General features: G+C 52.8%; 1 protein-coding gene across 1 annotated transcript in view; it reads left to right on the top strand.

Moving 5' to 3' along the window:
* The window catches only part of LOC119930988 (adenylate cyclase type 10-like), a 45,333-nt gene that overhangs the window by 19,460 nt on the left and 6,695 nt on the right, over positions 1 to 19,178 (top strand). Inside the window, exons 9-23 of the mRNA XM_038749822.1 lie at positions 1,607 to 1,728; positions 2,685 to 2,761; positions 2,957 to 3,146; positions 4,699 to 4,754; positions 5,058 to 5,211; positions 5,350 to 5,539; positions 7,257 to 7,343; positions 7,580 to 7,863; positions 8,721 to 8,857; positions 9,045 to 9,179; positions 11,201 to 11,449; positions 12,463 to 12,762; positions 13,894 to 13,980; positions 16,900 to 16,963; positions 18,769 to 18,994. Coding sequence (XP_038605750.1) covers positions 1,607 to 1,728; positions 2,685 to 2,761; positions 2,957 to 3,146; positions 4,699 to 4,754; positions 5,058 to 5,211; positions 5,350 to 5,539; positions 7,257 to 7,343; positions 7,580 to 7,863; positions 8,721 to 8,857; positions 9,045 to 9,179; positions 11,201 to 11,449; positions 12,463 to 12,762; positions 13,894 to 13,980; positions 16,900 to 16,963; positions 18,769 to 18,994 — 2,358 coding nt within the window. The remainder of the gene's footprint in view (positions 1 to 1,606; positions 1,729 to 2,684; positions 2,762 to 2,956; positions 3,147 to 4,698; positions 4,755 to 5,057; positions 5,212 to 5,349; positions 5,540 to 7,256; positions 7,344 to 7,579; positions 7,864 to 8,720; positions 8,858 to 9,044; positions 9,180 to 11,200; positions 11,450 to 12,462; positions 12,763 to 13,893; positions 13,981 to 16,899; positions 16,964 to 18,768; positions 18,995 to 19,178) is intronic.

The following is a 19,178-nucleotide window of genomic DNA, read 5'->3' on the forward strand; positions in this document are numbered from 1 at the left end:
TGTGGTATTTCATTCATTCATTCAATCGTATTTATTGAGCGCTTACTGTGTTTGTATTTGTTAAGTGTTTACTATGTGCCAGGGACTGTACTAAGTGCTGGGTTGGATACAAGAAAATCGGGTTGGACACAGTCCCTGTCCCACACGGGGCTCACAGTCTCGATCCCCGTTTTAAAGAGGAGAGAACTGAGGCACAGAGAAATGAAATGGCTTGCCCAAGGTCACAGAGCAGACAAGTGGCGGAGCAGGGATTAGAATCCAGCTCCTTCTGACCCCCAGGCCCGTGGTCTGTCCACTAGACCACACACGGGCCTGGGCTACGGTTAGAGTTGGGATCAGGAGGCCTTCCCAGACTGAGCCCCTTCCTTCCTCTCCCCCTCGTCCCCCTCTCCATCCCCCCCATCTTACCTCCTTCCCTTCCCCACAGCACCTGTATATATGTATATATGTTTGTACATATTTGTTACTCTATTTATTTATTTATTTTACTTGTACATATCTATTCTATTTATTTTATTTTGTTAGTATGTTTGGTTTTGTTCTCTGTCTCCCCCTTTTAGACTGGGAGCCCACTGTTGGGTAGGGACTGTCTCTATATGTTGCCAACTTGTACTTACCAAGCGCTTAGTACATTGCTCTGCACACAGTAAGCGCTCAATAAATACGATTGATGATGATGATGATCTAATCCTGACTCTGCCACTTGTCTGCCGTGTGACCTTGGGCAAGTCATTTAACTTCTCTGTGCCTCAGTTCCCTCAACCTTAAAATGGGGATTAAGACTGTGAGCCCCATGTGGGACAAGGACTGTGTCCAACCCAATTACTTTGTATCTTCCCCAGTGCTTAGTACAGTGCCTGGCACATAGTAAGCACTTAACAAATACTATCATCATAACAAAAAAAAGTGGACAGTCCAGACCTGACTGGCATTACTCCCTCTTTTGGGGTCAGTTTCTGGCTGAGGCCCTGCCCTACACATGGCCAGAAAGTCACAGGCTACTGGGACTTCAAGTTTCATTGAGAACTGAGCCCGTGACCCCACTGGCCATGTACGGCTCAGCGTGCCTGTCCTTTCAGAGCAGGCCTTACGCAGGAACGCAGCCCAGACTGGGCTGTGGGCATCAATGGGACTCTCCTGTGTGGCAGAATTCATTCATTCCTTCAATCGTATTTATTGAGCGTTTGCTGTGTGCAGAGCACTGTACTAAGCACTTGGGAAGTCCAAGTTGGCAACATATAGAGACGGTCCCTACCCAACAGCGGGCTCACAGTCTAGAAGGGGGAGACAGACAACAAAACAAAACATAGTAACAAAATAAAATAAATAGAATAAATATGTACACGTAAAATAGAGTAATAAATACGTATAAACATATATACTTATGTACAGAATTCATTCAATTGTATTTACCGAGTGCTTTCTGTGTGCAGGGCACTGTATTAAGTGACAGAATCCAAGACTCGCGAATCTCCAGGCCATCCTTCCCAGCCCTGGGACCCTGGAAGAGTGGGATCAGCTGGGGGTGGGAGAGCAAGGGTGGGGAGCCTAGGCCCCTAAGCACCAGGCCCTTACTACTCATTCTTGGTTCCCGTGTCACCCACAGGCCTGTGAGCTGCTCTATGTGTTTGGCCTTCCTGGGGACAAGCAGCCGGACGAGGGGGCCCAGGCCCTGGAAAGCGCCCGCACCATCTGGGACGCCTGTTGGGAGAACATGCCCTCGGCTGAGTGAGCAGAAGTGGCACTGCCCACCCTGGGGCAGGAGGGGAGCGGGTGGATGGACAGTGGGCAGGGAGCATGTTGGGGAGGACCAGGGCTGAGTCTGTGGCAGGGCCTCATCTGGAGGGAAGAGAGGAGGCCAAGGGAGAAATCCGGAAGAGTTAGACAGACATGGGACAGACATGGGGAATGACTGGTTATCACCTCCCCTGAGACTCTCCTCCTCCTCAGGGACTGCAGCTGCCCCAACAGGTGGGCAGAAAGGGGTGGTCCGCCTTTAGACTGTACGCTCCTTGTAGACAATTAATCAATCAATCAATCGTATTTATTGAGTGCTTGCTGTGTGCAGAGCACTGTACTAAGCGCTTGGGAAGTACAAGTTGGCAACATATAGAGACGGTCCCTACCCAATTAATCAATCAATGGTGTTTGTTGAGCACTTATTATGTTCAGATCATTGTAATAATAATAATAATGATGGTATTTGTTAAGCACTTACTAAGCGCTGGAGAGGTTACAAGGTGATCAGGTTGTCCCACGGGGCGCTCACAGTTTTAATCCCCATTTTACAGATGAGGGAACTGAGGCCCAGAGAAGCTAAATGACTTGCCCAAAGTCACACAGCTGACAAGTGGTGGAGCCGGAATTAGAACCCATGACCTCTGACTCCCAAGCCTGGGCTCTTTCCATTGAGCCACTGAGTACTTGGGAGAGTACACTACAACAGAAATGGTGGACATGTTCCCTTTGCAGTCTAAAGGATCACATCTACCAACTCTATTATAATGTGCGAGAGTACAATACAACAGAAATGGTGGACATGTTCCCTTTGCAGTCTAAAGGATCACATCTACCAACTCTATTATATTGTGCTTTCCCAAGCGCTTAGTACCGTGCTCTGAACAGGGTTAGCACTCAATAGATATGATTGATTGATTGATCGATTGATTGTCTCTCCGCTCCAGGCCCGTGACCATCGGAGTTGCCTACAGTCCTGCGTTCTGTGGCCTGGTGGGGGCCCAAGCCAGACACGAATATACGGGTACCATGGTCCTTCCAGGGAGACCCTCTCCTGCCCCAGCACTGGAGCCATGGGGTCTGGGGGGGCACTGGCTGGCTCCCCCTCTTTTGCTTTGCTCCCCTTCCTCCCCCCGACCCCCTCTCCTCCCAATTCTGGCTCGCTCCTCCTCCTCACCCCAGCTAACTCTTCCTTCTCCCGCGGTCTCCCCGCTCACAGTCATCGGCCGGGCAATGAGCCTGGCCGCCAGGATGGTGGCGACTTTCCCGGGCAAGGTGACCTGCGATGAGGCGACCTACCTCCGCTGTCTGCTCCCACCCAGCTCCTTCAGAAAGCTGCCGGAGAAAAAGTTGAAAGACTTTTCCCAGCCGGGGCCGATCTATGAATACCTGGGCCTCCAGGCAGAAAGGTTAGTGCCCCTTGGTGAAGGGTTGCATAAGCATAATAACTGCAGTATTTGTACAGCGCTTACTACGTACCAGGCACTGTACTAAACTGGGGTCGATATAAGCAAATCGGGTTGGACACAGTCCCTGTCCCACATGGCGCTCAGAGTCTCAATCAAGCAGCATGGCTCAATGGAAAGAGCCAGGGCTTGGGAGTCAGAAGTCATAGGTTCAAATCCCGGCTTCACCACTTGTCAGCTGGGTGACCTTGGGCAAGTCGCTTCACTTCTCTGTGCCTCAGTTACCTCATCTGTAAAATGGGGATGAAGACCGTGAGCCCCCCATGGGGCAACCTGATCACCTTGTATGCTCCCCAGCTCTTAGAACAGTGCTTTGCACAAAGTAAGTGCTTAATAAATGCCTTCATTATTATTTTACCGATGAGGTCCAGAGAAGCGGAATTAGAACCCAGGTCCTTCTGACTCCTAGGCCATGCTCTAACCACTAGGCCATGCTGCTTCTCTGCATGCCAGTAACCCAGGTGAGGGGGTGGGTTCAGCTCTCTGTCTCTGGGCTCTCTTCCCCTCCTCTCCCACATGGCTCCTGGTGTACTTCCCCCCTTTTAGACTGTGAGCCCACTGTTGGGTAGGGACTGTCTCTATATGTTGCCAACTTGTACTTCCCAAGCACTTAGTACAGTGCTCTGCACACAGTAAGCGCTCAATAAATACGATTGATTGATTGATTGATTGATTGATCAGCCTCAGCCCAAGGGCTCCCCTGAGGTTAACAGGGTCAGAGAGAAGGCAGCCCATCATCGGCCAGGCCCACGGGCTCCTGTTCCTCACCCCAGCCAGGGACCTCTCAGGTCTTGGAGTCCCAGAGTCCCCCAAACCATTCATCTGCTTCCTTCCTCCTCTCCTCCTCCCTTCCTTCTCCTTCCCTGCTTTCCAGAGTTCCCTAGGGGATAGACCACAGGCCTGGGAGTCAGAACGACCTGGGTTCAAATCCCAACACCGCTACATGTCTGCTGTGTGACCTTGAACAAGTCACTTCACTTCTCTGTTACCTCATCTGGAAAACGGAGATTAAGACTGCGAGCCCCATGTGGGACAGGGGCCGTGTCTAACCCCATTTTCTTGAACCCACCCCAGCGCTTAGTTAATAATAATAATAATAATAATGGTATTTGTTAAGCACTTGCTATGTGCAAAGCACTGTTCTAAGCACTGGGGAGGATACAAGGTGGTCAGGTTGCCCCATGTGGAGCTCACAGTTTTAATCCCCATTTTACAGATGAGGGAACTGAGGCCCAGAGAAGTGAAGTGACTTGCCCAAAGTCACACAACTGACAATTGGTGGAGTCGGGATTTGAGCCCATAACCTCTGACTCCAAAGCCCTTGCTCTTTCCACTGAGCCACACTGCTTCTCTGTTCAGTGTCTGTCACCTAGTAAGAGCTTAATAAATGCCACTATTATTATTATTATTATTATTATTGCTATGCAGGCACTATCCCTGGGAGCTCTCAAGAGCTAGGTTGATAGGGCCTGTTGCCTGTTCTCCCTTTGACCAGGATGTTCGGGAAGAGAGGTCTTCTCCTAGAAAACTCCGAGCTTCCAGCCCTCCTGGGTAAGGTGGCAGAGACTGACTTTCTCGGTCAGCCATCCTGGTGGGCTGGCGGGACTGGTGGGCCTTGAGCTGAAAGTCCGAGGGTCTGGGGTTGTTTGCTGGCTGCCCACATTGGCTGTCCACCGCGGGGGCCCAGCCCCTGCCCCTGTTGGTTCCCGGGAAGCCAGGCTGCAGCAGCATGGGCAATCTCCTCTCGCGGGGTGGGGGGGCAACAGTTGGGAAGCCCCAGGATCAGTCTGGAGAGGGGCCACCCAGGCCCCACTGGGCCGTTCCCCTCCCCCCAGAGAAGCAGTCTCTCTCCAGGGAGGGCACAGGAGCTGGCACCCTTCCAGAAGGCCCTGCGGGGCGGGACGCCAACCCGAGAGGGGCAGCTGATTGTGTACCAAGGATCCCAGGGCTCGGGGAAGAGCCGGCTCCTGGCAGAAGCAGCCCACTTAGCCCGGGCAGAGGGGCGCAGGTGAGACCTCAGCTCCCCACCTCCTCCCTGGTGATGTCTGAGCCCCTCGCTTGCCTCCCAAGCCCCCGCCGCTGGACTCTGAGGACGGCACCCTCACCGGTCCAGGTTGGGGGCTGCTGACTGCCGGGCCTCCCACAGGGTGGTGACGATGGAGCTGACCAGAGCGGATGCGGGCCGGCACCTGTACACCGCCCAGACCCTCATGGCCATCTTCCTGGGGCTGGACCTGTGCCCTGCCCTTCAACGCCAGCAGCACCTGCAAGACCAGCTGGGCAGGGCCCTGGCCCCTCCACTCCTCTGCCTCTTCAACGACCTGTTTTTTGTCAAGGTGACGCTGCCCCCTGCCAGTGCTTCTCCAGGGGAGTGGGAATGAGGCTGCTCCCATCCTGCCCCATGTCATCCCTCTGGCCTGGAATGCCCTCCCTCCCCACATCCTCTCTTCCTCCCTTCAAGGCCCTACTGAGAGCTCACCTCCTCCAGGAGACCTTCCCAGACTGAGCCCCCTCCTTCCTCTCCCCCTCCTTTCCCTCTCCACCCCCCCGCCTTACCTCCTTCCCTACACCACAGCACCTGTATATATGTATATATGTTTGTAAGTATTTATTACTCTATTTATTTTACTTGTACATATCTATTCTATCTATTTTATTTTGTTAGTATGTTTTGTTCTCTGTCTCCCCCTTCTAGACTGTGAGCCCACTGTTGGGAAGGGACCGTCTCTATATGTTGCCAACTTGTACTTCCCAAGCACTTAGTACAGTGCTCTGCACACAGTAAGCACTCAATAAATGCTATTGATTGATTGATTGATTGATCTTGCCCCTTTGGCTAGGAATGGGTCGGGCAGAGGTTGGGTGTCTTGGACACCTGTCTACATGTTGCCACCTGTCTACGTGTTGACACCCGTCTACGTGCTTGACATCTGTTTTGTTTTGTTGTCTGTCTCCCCCTTCTAGACCATGAGCCCGTTGTTGGGTAGGGACCGTCACTGTATGTTGCCGACTTGTACTTCCTAAGTGCTTAGTCCAGTGCTCTGTACACAGTAAGCGCTCAATAAATATGATTGAATAAATGAATGAATGGGCAGGGCCCCTGGTAGTCACAGCACTTCAGCTCTGTGCAACGGACAATGCTAGTAATAATGATAATAATAATGGCATTTATTAAGGGCTTACTATGTGCAAAGCACTGTTCTAAGTGCTGGGGAGGTTACAAGGTGATCAGGTTGCCCACAGGGGGCTCACAGTCTTAATCCTCATTTTACAGATGAGGTAAATGAGGCACAGAGAAGTTAAGTGATTTGCCCAAAGTCACACAGCTGACAATTGTCAGAGCCGGGATTTGAACCCATGATCTCTGACTCCAAAGCCCATGCTCTTTCCACTGAGCCATGCTGACTGGCATCTCCCCCTCAGCACCTTAATCCCTGGGGCACGCCCTGATCACCCCAGAGGGACTCTCAGAAACCTAGAACTCCCTTTATTATCCACTCAGTAAATGCCAGCCAAAACAGCGTGGTCTAGTGGATAGAGCACAAACCTGATAGTCAGAAGGACCTGGGTTCTAATCCTGGCTCTGCCACTTGTCTGCTGTATGGTATGACCTCATCCAAGTCACCCAACTTCTCTGTGTCTCAGTTATCTCATCTGCAAAATAAGGATTAAGACTTTGAACCCCTTGGGGGGCAGGAGCTGTGTCCAACCCAATTTGCTTCTACCCACCCCAGCATTTAGTATGGTGCCTGCCACATAGTAAGAGCTTGACAAATACCACAGTTATTATTATTATTATTGTTCACTGAGGACTTAGCCTTAATTGGAGCCTTTGACGAGCCTGGAAAACAGGTGGCCTAGGGTCTCTCCTTCAGGACAAAGGGTTCAGAGATGTCCAGGACAGGGCCAGCCCTCCAATAATCCCTGATGGCCGCATTCCCTCCAGGGACCAGAGCTTCTTCCTGCAGTATCTCCCCCACCGTCTCCTCTGGGCTAGGGTTGGTGCGACTCAGCTAAGGCTCTGGCCTTCCCTCCCCCTCCCTCCTGTCGCAGTTTCCCTTGTCCCTCGTGGTTTCCCAGATGGACAGGCTGGCCAGAGAGCAGGCAGCAAAGGCCCACCTCCTCCACCTACTCCAGGAGGTGAGAATTTCCAGGATGGAAGCATTTCTGGTCTCCCCGGGAAACCTCAGTCCCCTGGGCCCGTGGTACACTGTGCTTGGTCAGCCCTCCTGTGTCTATGAGGTGGGGAGGGCCCAGGTTCGGAAGCGTCCTGGCCAGGTGGCTTGTTGGCTGGTGGCCCATCAGGACTGCGGGTGGATGTAAAAACTCTCAGGGGCTTTAGGAGTCTTTGGAGTCGTTTCTATTGCTGTCCACAGGTGGGGAAGGAGGGGCCGCTGGTCTTCATTGTGGACGAAGCCCAGTACATGGACGCCGCCTCATGGGAGTTTGTCACCTTGTTGCTCGCCAACGTGTCTACAGTCATGGTCATGGCCCTGGCGTCTGGCACCAGCAACCGGCCAGCCCTGAGCGGCGCTGCCCAGCGGGTTCTGGAGGGGCCCCAGGCCACCCTGGTGCCCCTGGGTGCCCTGGAGCCGGCCGAGCTGCTGGAGATGGCGTGTCAGGAGCTTGGGGTGCTGAGACTGCCCCGAGAGTTGCAGTTGTGAGTGGACTGGGCAGACGGCTTCCCCCACTTCATCTCCCCACCCTACCCCTCCCAAACCTGGGGTATCTGGAGGAGGGGTGTCCTGAAGACTTTGGGTGGGACACTCCCCCATAGTCAGAGATTACTGGTTGAATGACTGTCTCTCTCTATCAGTGGAATTTATTGAGCTCTTACTGTGTGCAGATCACCTTACTAAGCACTTGGGAAAGTACAATGAAACAGATTTGGTAGACACATTCCCTGCCCACAACAAGCTTATAGTGTAGAGGGAGAGACAGTTATTAATATAAATAAATATTTTATAATATATAATCTATTACTACAGACATAACTGCCATGGGGCTAAAGGTATCACTCCCAGTTTTCAGCACTCAGTCATCGAACATTAAAGTACAGCCCTCACCAAAAGTAACCCTAAATTTGGCCCTAGCTCTAAAACCACCCCCAATCTCAACCCTCAGGCTCACCCTAACCTGCGTTTTAACCCTGGCTCCTCCACTTGTCTGCTGAGTGACCTTGGGCAAATCACTTCACTTCTCTGTTCCTCAGTTACCTCATTTTAAAACGGAGATTGACCGTGAACCCCATGTGGGACACGGACTGCGTCCAACCTGAGTAGCTTACACTTAGGACAGTGCCTGGCACATAGCGAGTGCTTAGCAAATGCCACACACACACAGAAAATAGGACAAATCCTTTTGGGCATTCTTGGGTCCTGGGCAGTTGAATTTTGACCACTTGTAGTGTGTCCATCTTGTTCGCTCTGCCTACGGCCCATGCGTCGTTCTGGGAGTGGAGGACGCAGCAGGGACCCTGAGAACCATCCCCAGCTGACGGCCGGGCTCCCTTCCCAGCTTCCTGTGGAGCCGGAGCTGTGGGGTCCCGTTCTACTGCAAGGTGCTCCTCCGGGACCTCCTGGACAGAGAAGGATTGCTCTTCCACAGCCCAAGGAAGGAGCAGCGGGAGGACAGCAGATGGGAAACCCTGTCCTGTGAGTGCTCGCCTCTTTCTCTGGTTCCCCCGTAGTCTGCATTCCAGGTCCTAGCTGAGAGCCCCCGGCCCCAGCCCCCAGCAGGCCCTTGGGCCCTGGGGAAAAAGCAGGGAGAGTCCTCAGCTCTGGCCCCAACGAAAAAATCCCATTGTGCTCCTCTTCCCAACACGGTGTCTTCTCCCCACAGTCTTGGCTGCCATCCAGGCCACGGCCTGCGGAGCCCCTGATGCCCCCAGCCCAGCCCCGGCACCTGAGCTTCTCCTCTGCACCGTCAGGGAGGGCCTGGACCTCCAGGGGCTGGGGCTCCCCCCAGCCCTGACAGGTGAGGGTCTTGCCCCCCGTCCTGAAGGTCTTCCCTCTTTCCTCAATCAATCAATTGTATTTATCAATCGATGGTATTTATCAAGTGCTTACTTTGTGCAGAGCACTATACCAAGCTCTTGGGAGAGTACAGTATAACAGAGCTTCCTTTACCACAAAATGAACCCTGGATAAGGTCTGTCCGATGGGTTTCAATACAGTATAGCAGAGTTTCCTTTACCACAAAATGAACCCTGGATAAGGTCTGTCCAGCTGTCCGATGGGCTTCAAAGTCAGTCAGTCATTCGTATTTATCGAGCGTTTACGGTGTGCAGAGCACTGTAATAAGAGCTTGGGAAAGTACAATATAATAATATAATAGACACATTCCCTGCCCACAATGAGTTTATAGTCTAGAGGAGGAGACAGACATTAATATAAATAAATAAATGACAGATCTGTATATATAAGTGCTGTGGGGCCGGGAGGGTTCAAAGACAGCTCCACGGGTCCAGCTCTGCTATAGGGGCCCCCCCAGCTTCTCCTCAGCTCCTGGCCAGGACCACAGCCCTCACCTTGGCCTTGGTTCTCCCCCAGTGGTTCCCTGCCAAGTCATGATGCCATGGCAGAGTGGCCTGCAAACCCAGCCACAGTCACTTCTGTTGCAAATGGGTCCTGCCTGTAAAAACCCTCGCCTCTACTTCCACCCACCTGCGTGTTTATTGCACTCGTGCCTTGGCAGGGACACAGTGGTCGGGGGGAGAGAACCACAGCGTGAGCACCAATCCATCCTTCCACCTGGGTTCTCGGGCCAGAAGCCCTGGGTCCGAAGCTCACCTGTACTCAAAAGAAGGCTCATCATCGCTCCCACCAAAACACCCAGAATTTCCTTCCAATCCTCTAAATCCCAGCTCTGATTTCTGTATTGGCTCAGCCTCTGATGTCTTCCAATGTGGGGACCCCCTGACCCTTCTTTTATGGTATTTGTTAAGCACTTACTATGTGCCAGGCACTGTATTAAGTCAGTCAGTCAATAGTATTTATTGAGCGCTTACTGTGTGTGGAGCACTGTATTAAGTGCTTGGGAGAGTACAATATAACGATAAACAGACACATTCCCGGCCCACGGTTAGCTTAGAGTTTAGAGGATGAGCACGGGGGTAGATTCAAGCTAATCAGGCTGGACACAGTGCATAGCCCACATGGGACACTCAGTATTAATCCCCCATTTTACAGATGAGGTAACTGAGGCCAAGAGAATAATAATTAGTGATAATTACAGTGTTTCTTAAATGCTTACTATATGCCAGGCACTGTACTTAGCGCTGGGGTGGATAGAAGCAAATCACATTAAACACAGTCCCTGTCCCACATAGGGCTCACCGTCTTAGTCCCCTTTTATCAAAGAGGTAACTGAGGCACAGAGAAGTGAGGTGACTTGCCCAAGGCCACACAGCAGACTAGTGGCGGAGTCGGGATTGAAACTCAAGTCCTTCTGACTCCTAGGCCTGTGCTCTCACCATTAGACCACACTGCTTCTTTTCAGGGAGGCATTGGGGACACCCCCTTCCTTTCCTTACAATACTAATGGTGGTATTTGTTAAGCACTTACTATGTGCCAAACACTGTTCTAAGCGCTGGGGGGGATACAACGTGATCAAGATTGTCCCACGTGGGAGGGCTCACAGTCTTAATCCCCATTTTACAGATGAGGGAACTGAGGCCTAGAGAAGTTAAGTGACTTGACCAAGTTCACACAGCTAACAAGTGGCAGAGCTGAGATTCGAACCCATTTCCTTGATAGCTGTTCACTCTGTCAGGTAGATTGGTGCCCATCAGTCTTCATGAGTTCTGGCCCCCTCCCTGCCACCAATGCCCTCTGGCTGAAGTTTTCTCCGGCTCCAGGCTGGAGCCTCTAGGGTGGGTTAGCCACGACAGGAATACCAAAACCAGAATTGAATGTGAATCCCTTCGAAGCCAGCCCGGGTGCCCCCGGCTCCAGCCAGAGGAAAGCTGGGCTGAGATGGGCCCTGTCATCTGCAGATGTGGCCCTGGCCCGGTTGGACCGCCTGACCCCCGCGGAGCGGATGCTGGTCAAGTGTGCGGCGGTCGGGGGCCACACCTTTCCCACAGCTCTGCTGCAGCCCCTCCTGCCCGCCTCCTGGACGGAGGAGAAGAGGTTTCTAGTCCTGGAAGGCCTACTCCAGCAACAGGTGTTCCAGCAGTTCGGCCCCCGGGAAGGGACCGGGGCAGGCCCGGCTAAGGAGGACTCCGAGCAGGAAGGAGAGGCAGGTGAGGAGGGGAAGCGGGGGAGAATGGGAGAAGGGGAGGTGGGGGAAAGGGGGAACAGGGGAGAAAGAGAGGCAGGGGGGAATTGGAGCAGGGAAAGCAGAGGCTATTTCCTGACATCGGGCCTCCCCAGAGGAGCAGAGCTTAAGTTGGGAAGCACAGCATGGTTAAAGGGTAGAGAGGCACTCTCCCCTGGGACCTGAAAGTTTCTGATTAGGGCTGGAAAGATCCCCATATCGGGTTGTCGGACTGTTAGCCCTGTGAACCTGCAGCCCCCCAGTCCCTCCCCTCCCCACTCCTTCTTTGTACCACCCCTCCCTGGAGCTCAGATGGAGGTCATTCGGCGGCCAAGCTCCTCAAGGGCGCAGGTCAAGTCCTTTCTTCCACTGCTCTCTCCAGAACTCTTAGTCTAGTGTCAGTCAATTGTATTAATTAATTAATTCATTCATTCATTCAGTCGTATTTATTGAGCACTTACTGTGTGCGGAGCACTGTACTAAGCACTGGGGAAGTACAAGTTGGCAACATATAGAGACGGTCCCTACCCAACAACGGGCTCACGGTCTAGAAGGGGGAGACAGACAACAAAACAAAACATGTGGTCAGGTGTCAAGTCCTCAGAATAAATAGAGGTAAAGCTAGATGCACATCATTGACAAAATAAATAGAATAGTAAATATGTACAAGTAAAATAAATAGAGTAATAAATCTCTGCAAACATAGATACAGGTGCCGTGGGGAGGGGAAGGAGGTAGGGTGGGGAGGGGGAGAGGAAAAAGGGGGCTCAGTCTGGGAAGGATGGGGAGGAGGTGAGCTCTCAGTAGGTGCAGGGCACTGCACTAAGTGCTTGGGAGAGTACAGTATGATAACATTACATCAGACACGTTCCCTGCCCAGAGTGAGCTTACAGTCTAGGGGGAACGTCCTCTAGACTGTAGAGGACAGTGTCCTCTCTTTTCATGAGAGGCACTCAGTAGACATCACCGATGGTCTGACGGAGCCCCTCTGTGTTCCAGGGCCAGGATCAGGGGCTCGACCCCCGCGGCCGGCAGTGGGCCTGGGGCTGCGGTTCAGCCTGCCCCTGCTGCGGGAAGCTGCCCACTCCCTGTGGCCCCAGGCCCTGCGAGAGGCCCTGCACTGGCAGTGTGCCCACTTCCTCCAGGGCCGGGCCCACCGCTGCCCGGCCTGTGCCGGAGAAGACTTCGTCCCCTTCCACCGCTTCGCCGCCACCATCACCTGGATCCCCCAGACAGAGACCGCGGACCCCAGACTGAAAAGAGGGGCGCGGTGGAGTCTCCCTCCGCCCCCCACCCACGGTAATCCAGGGAGGTGGGGAGCTACAGGGGTAGGGGCGGATGTCCTCCTTCACTCTCCCCAGAGGAGGATCCAGATGTCTTTGGCCTCTGTCTGTCCCTGCCTGGCCCACGGACATCCTGGGACTGGGGCAGGGTCAGGGGCTGTGACTGGGGATGGGGCTGGGTCTGGGGCTTAAGGCAGTGCAGCTTAGTGGAAAGAGCAAAGGCTAGAAGTCAGAGAACCTGGTTTCTAATCCCATTTCTATCACTTGTCTGCTGTGTGACCTGGGACAAGTCCCTTAGCTTCTCTGTGCCTCAGTTCATCCCTGTTCTCCCTCCTACTTAGACTGAGAGCCCCATGTGGGGCCTGATTATCTTGTATAATAATTATGATATTTGTTAAGCGCTTACTAGGTGTCAGGCACTGTCCTAAGCGCTGGGGTGGATATAAGAAAATCGGGTTGGACACAGTCCCTGTCCCACGTGGGACTCACAATCTCAATCCCCATTTTACAGATGAGGTAACTGTGACACTGAGAAGTGAAGTGACTTGCCCAAGGTCACACAGCGGACAAGTGGCAAGGCCGGGATTAGAACCCACGTCCTTCTGACTCTCAGGCCCGTGCTCTATCCACTAGGCTAGGCTGCCTCTTGTCTCTACCCAGCACTTGGTACAGTGCTTGACACCTAGTTAAGGGCTTAACAAAATCCATTATTTTATGGTTAGTAGTAGTGGTATTAATATTATTATTAAGCTGAGGGAGGGAAGAAGCAGAGTCTGGGATAGGGAAGAAATGGAGGGAGTCCAGAGTTTGGGAAGTGGGAAGTGGGCATTGGGTTCCTGAGTTCTCCTTCCTTCCACTTATCCTTCCGTCATCATCATCATCGTCATCAATCGTATTTATTGAGTGCTTACTGTGTGCAGAGCACTGTACTAAGCGCTTGGGAAGTACAAGTTGGCAACATATAGAGACAGTCCCTACCCAACAGTGGGCTCACAGTCTAAAAGGGGGAGACAGAGAACAAAACCAAACATACTAACAAAATAAAATAAATAGAATAGATATGTACAAGTAAAAATCCCTTCCCCTCCTCTTTCCCTCCTTCCCTCTCCTCTGGCCTCCCCCTGCCCTCCCATTTCCAACCAGACAGTGGTGAGTCCACCTGACTCAGAAGAGACAATGGAGAGTTTCCTAGCAAGAACACACCCAGGAGAGACTCCTCAGGCTTCAAGCCAAGGTAAATGAACCAACCTCCACCTTCCGCCTGGAACATTGAGAAGATGGAGTGTCCCCACCCAGCCCTCGCCCCCCTCCTCCTCGGGCCCTGCTCCTTCCAGTCACGGCGGGCTGGGCACCGCGTTTCTAAGAGACATTCTAAGAAATGCTTGGCTGCCCCTGCCTTGGGAAGGCTGGGTGGGGAGGGAAGAGCAGACAGCAGAGCCCAAGCTGTACTCCTCCATCAGACTCTGGCCCATAAAATCGCTTCTCCATCCTCCTCGGTGTCCTCAGACTGCTGGCGAGGTGACCAGGGGGAGGAGGGGAAACGGAGTGACAGTTCATTCATTCATTCATTCAATCATATTTATTGAGCGTTTACTGTGTGCAGAGCACCGTACTAAGTCCTTGGGAAGTCCAAGTCGGCAACATATAGAGACGGTCCTTACCCAATGACGGGCTCACAGTCTAGAAGGGGGAGACAGACAACAAAACAAAACATGTGGACAGGTGTCAAGTCAGCAGAACAAATAGAAATAAAGCTAGATGCACATCATTGAAATAAACAGAATAGCAAATATGGACAAGTAAAATAAATAGTGTAATAAATCTGTACAAATATATACAAGTGCTGTGGGGAGGGGAAGGAGGTAGGGTGGGGGGATGGGGAGGAGGAGAGGAAAAAGACGGCTCAGTCTGGGAAGGCCTCCTGGAGGAGGTGAGCTCTCGGTAGGGCTTTGAAGGGAGGAAGAGAGCTAGCTTGGTGGATGTGTGGAGGGAGGGCATTCCAGGCCAGGGGAAGGACGTGGGCCGGGGGTCAACGGTGGGACAGGCGAGAACGAGGCCCAGTGAAGAGGTGAGCGGCGGCAGAGGAGTGGAGGGTGCGGGCTGGACTGGAGAAGGAGAGAAGGGAGGGGAGGGAGGAGGGGGCGAGGGGATGGACAACCTTGAAGCCCAGGGTGAGAAGTTTTCGCTTGATTTGTAGGTTGACAGGCAGCCACTGGAGATTTTTGAGGAGGGGAGTGACATGCCCAGAGTGTTTCTGTACAAAGATAATCCGGGCAGCAGAGTGAAGTACAGACTGAAGCGGGGAGAGACAGGAGGATGGGAGATCAGAGAGGGGGTTGATGCAGTCATCCACTTGGGATAGGATGAGAGATTGAACCACCAGGGTAGCGGTTTGGATGGAGAGGAAAGGGCGGATCTTAGTTCTAATCCAGACCCACAGGGAAATGGTGCTGGGACCCCCATGTTGCAGAGGACCCAACCTTTCTCAAACTGTCACCTCTTCCCACCCTCCTCCTCCTCCTCCTCCTCCTTCTCCTCCTCTGGTAGGGCCGACCTTCGTCAAAGGTGCCCTCCCCCATCAGGTACAGGCCCTGGCTTCCACCCCTGTCGGGAAGGTCTTCCCCCTTGCCTAACCCAGATCCCTCCTGCTGCAATTCAAACAACATGGCCTAATACGGAAGCAGCATTGCCTAATGGATAAAGCACAGGCCTGAGAGTCAAAAGCACCTGGGTTATAATCCTCTCTCCACCATTTGTCTGCTGTGTGACCTTGGTCAAGTCTCTTAGCTTCTCTGAGCCTCAGTTACCTCATCTGTGAAAAGGGGATTCATTCATTCATTCATTCAATTGTATTTATTGAGCGCTTACTGTGTGCAGAGCACTGTACTAAGCGCTTGGGAAGTACAAGTTGGCAACATATAGAGACGGTCTCTACCCAACAGCGGGCTCACAGTCTAGAAAATTAAGACTGTGAATGTCATGTAGGACATAGACTGTGTCCAGCATGATTAGTTTGTATCTATCCAACACTTAGTATAGCATCTGGCACACAGTAAGTGCTTAACAAAGACCACTAAACTATTTATTTTATTTGTACATATTTATTCTATTTATTTTATTTTGTTAATATGTTTTGTTTTGTTCTCTGTCTCCCCTCTCTGGACTGTGAGCCCACTGTTGGGTAGGGACCGTCTCTAGATGTTGCCAACTTGTACTTCTCAAGCGCTTAGTACAGTGCTCTGTACACAGTAAGCGCTCAATAAATACAATTGAATGAATGAATGAATGACCCCCCCCCCCAAAAAAAAAAACCCCAAAACTCTGTTTTCTTCCCCCTTAAGGCTTTGAGTCCTTTGTGGGACAGGGACTGAGTCTGATCTGATTATAATGTATCCAATAAGCAGCGTGGCTTATTGGAAAGAGCACGGGCTTTGGAGTCTGAGGTCATGGCTTCAAATCCCGGCTCCGCCAATTGTCAGCTGTGTGACTTTGGGCAAGTCACTTCACTTCTCTGGGCCTCAGTGACCTCGTCTGTAAAATGGGGATTAAGACTGTGAGCCCCAAGTGGGACAACCTGATCACCTTGTATCCTCCCCAGCGCTTAGAACAGTGCTTTGCACATAGTAAGTGCTTAACAAATGCCATCATTTACCCCAGAGCTCAGTGTAGTGCTTGGCACATAGTAAACACTTAATAAATACCACAGTGATCAATCAATCAATCAATCATATTTATTGAGCGCTTACTGTGTGCAAAGCACTGTACTAAGCGCTTGGGAAGTACAAGTCGGCAACACATAGAGACAGCCCCTACCCAACAGCGGGCTCACAGTCTAGAAATCTAGTGATGATTATTATTGTTATTACTATTACTTTGGGTTGACCTCCTTCTCACTCTCCCACTGTCCTGGAAGGCTGCACAGGGGAAGGGGGTGCCATGCCCCATTTCTGTCTCCTTCCCAGACTGTACCAGGTGACCTCAAGGCTGCAGCCTTGGAGCTCCCATCTTGACGTGGGGGTTGAGCCCAAGCACAGTACCAGATGCCCTGATGGCTTTCGGCTACCTTGGCCCTAGAGCCTGGAGCCCCCTCCCCGCCAGGCCCACTGCACTCTGTGACCCCCTCCCCCTCCATGACAGTGAAATTTCTCTGCAGAGAGTTCCCAGTGCTCGGGGCGGGCATCCCGACGGCCGGGGGTCTTCCCACAAGGGCGGCTGAGGTAAGTCCTGGCTGGGGCTCAACAGGGTTCACCCTCTCTCTGGCCTCCCCACCGCTCCCCCACCCTGGGATTTCAGCCCCGCAGCAAAGGAGAGGGAGTTTGCTGGGCAAGGATCCCTGAGAAGCAGTGAGGACTAATGAATAGAGCACACATCTGGGAGTCAGAAGAACCTGGTTTCTAATCCTGGCTGCGCCATTTGTCACTTAATAATAATAATAATAATAATGGCATTTATTAAGTGCTTACTATGTGCAAAGCACTTTTCTAAGTGCTGGGGAGGTTACAAGGTGATCAGGTTGTCCCACAGGGGGCTCACAGTCTTAATCCCCATTTTACTGATGAGGGAACTGAGGCCCAGAGAAGTGAAGTGACTTGCCTAAAGTCAAACAGCTGACAATTGGCGGAGCAGGGATTTGAACCCATGACCTCCAGCTCCAAAGCCCGGGCTCTTTCCACTGAGCCACGCCGCTTCTCTGTGTCTCAGTTACCTCATCTGTAAAATGGGGATTAAGACCATGAGCCCAACCTGATTATCTTGTACCCACCCCAGCGTTTAGCACAGGGCCTGAAACATAGTAAGCATTTAATGAATACCCCAGTGAGTATTATTATTATTCCTGGCCTGAAGCCGCCCGACACCAATCCAGATGCCAGCCTCTGCGCCTCCTCGCATCCAAGTAGGACCTGGAGTCCAGGGCAGGAGGGCCCCCCAGGAGCTCGGACAAGTCCGTTCCTGCTGTGACTGTATCCAGCACAGGGGGTAACCGGGCCTGCCCTGCCCCAGCACCTCCCCTCCAATGGGGAATTGGGGGCTCCTGTCCCACATCCACCCCGGGGTTTGGGGGGGACTCCAGTAGGAATGGTCTTCGTCCTGGGAGTTGAGCCTCTGGCCCCACAGCTCTTAGGTGAAAGACAAACCCAGAAGCATCGAGAAACAGCATGGCTCAGTGGAAAAGAGGGAGTCAGAGGTCATGGGTTCAAATTCCGGCTCCGCCAGTTGTCAGCTGTGTGACTTTGGGCAAGTCACTTCACTTCTCTGGGCCTCAGTTCCCTCATCTGTAAAATGGGAATAAGGACTGTGAGCCCCCCGGGGGACAACCTGATCACCTTGTAACCTCCCCTGCGCTTAGAACAGTGCTTTGCACATAGTAAGCGCTTAATAAATGCTATCATCATTCCCTCCCCCTGACATTTCCTAAACAGCTGCCACCCTGGCACACTGGTGCCGGGCAGCCCCCTTCTTCAAGGCGGCCCCTTCCTCAGGGTGATGAATTGACTGGTTGTTAGAGAAGAAAGTGGGGCCAGGGCAGAAGGTAGCCCCCTTTACTTTGGTTTGGCTGCACATTCCCAGGATACTCAAAGAGCTACTGTTCCATCTCAGCAGCTCCTGCCCTGGACTGCCCCATCCCCTAGGGATCCCCCTCCCCTGGCCTTCCCGTGCCCAGTCCCCCTATCCAACACTGTGCAGGCAGAACCTCCCCTGTAGGGCAGTGATGACCCTGTGGAGAGGCCGGGCCTCCCTAATGGTTGTGGGGCACACCTTGTGGAGGGGTGGGTCCTCTCTGTGGAAGGGCAAGTCCTTCCTGAGATGGAGGGCGACTCCTCTGTGGTTCTCGAGGCAATTCAGAACAGAAGTGCCAAGACGCTTTCCAATCCAGCTGCCTAGAGTGAGTGGCTGCAGCTTTGCCCTGGGCCTGAGCTGGGCAGGTGGATGATGCAGAGCCCCTCCTCCCTCCTCCCTGAACCTCTCCTTTCCCTCCTCTGCCCGGCTCCGTGGTCCAGCTCCCCTCGCTCTTCCTGGACAGGGCAGAGCGTGAGTTCCTGGATCGTGTGAGCAAGATGGAGGCTTGGGAAGACAAGCTGGGGAGGGAATCAAGCTGGGGTGGCAGCGGCTGCAGCTGTAGTGACATTTTGGAGTCCGTCCTCTGGCCCCTGGCCCAGCACTGCATGGCTATCGGAGATGCCGCCAGCGCCTTTTACTACCTCCTGGAGTCGGCCGCGGCCTCCCTGGACCTCTCAGATCACTACATGGTGAGTTCAGACCCGCCCGAGCCAGGGCCGCCCCCCTGCTTCACCCCTTTTGGAGACCCCACTTCCGGCCTCTCCCCAAGGAGCAACAGGACTCAGACCAACTCTGTTATAATGTACTCTCTCAAGTGCATAGTACAGCGCTCTGCACGAAATAAGTGCTCAATAAATACCATTCATTGACTGA

The sequence above is a fragment of the Tachyglossus aculeatus genome, chromosome 7 (assembly GCF_015852505.1).
Source record: "Tachyglossus aculeatus isolate mTacAcu1 chromosome 7, mTacAcu1.pri, whole genome shotgun sequence".
Taxonomy (NCBI): Eukaryota; Metazoa; Chordata; class Mammalia; order Monotremata; family Tachyglossidae; genus Tachyglossus; species Tachyglossus aculeatus.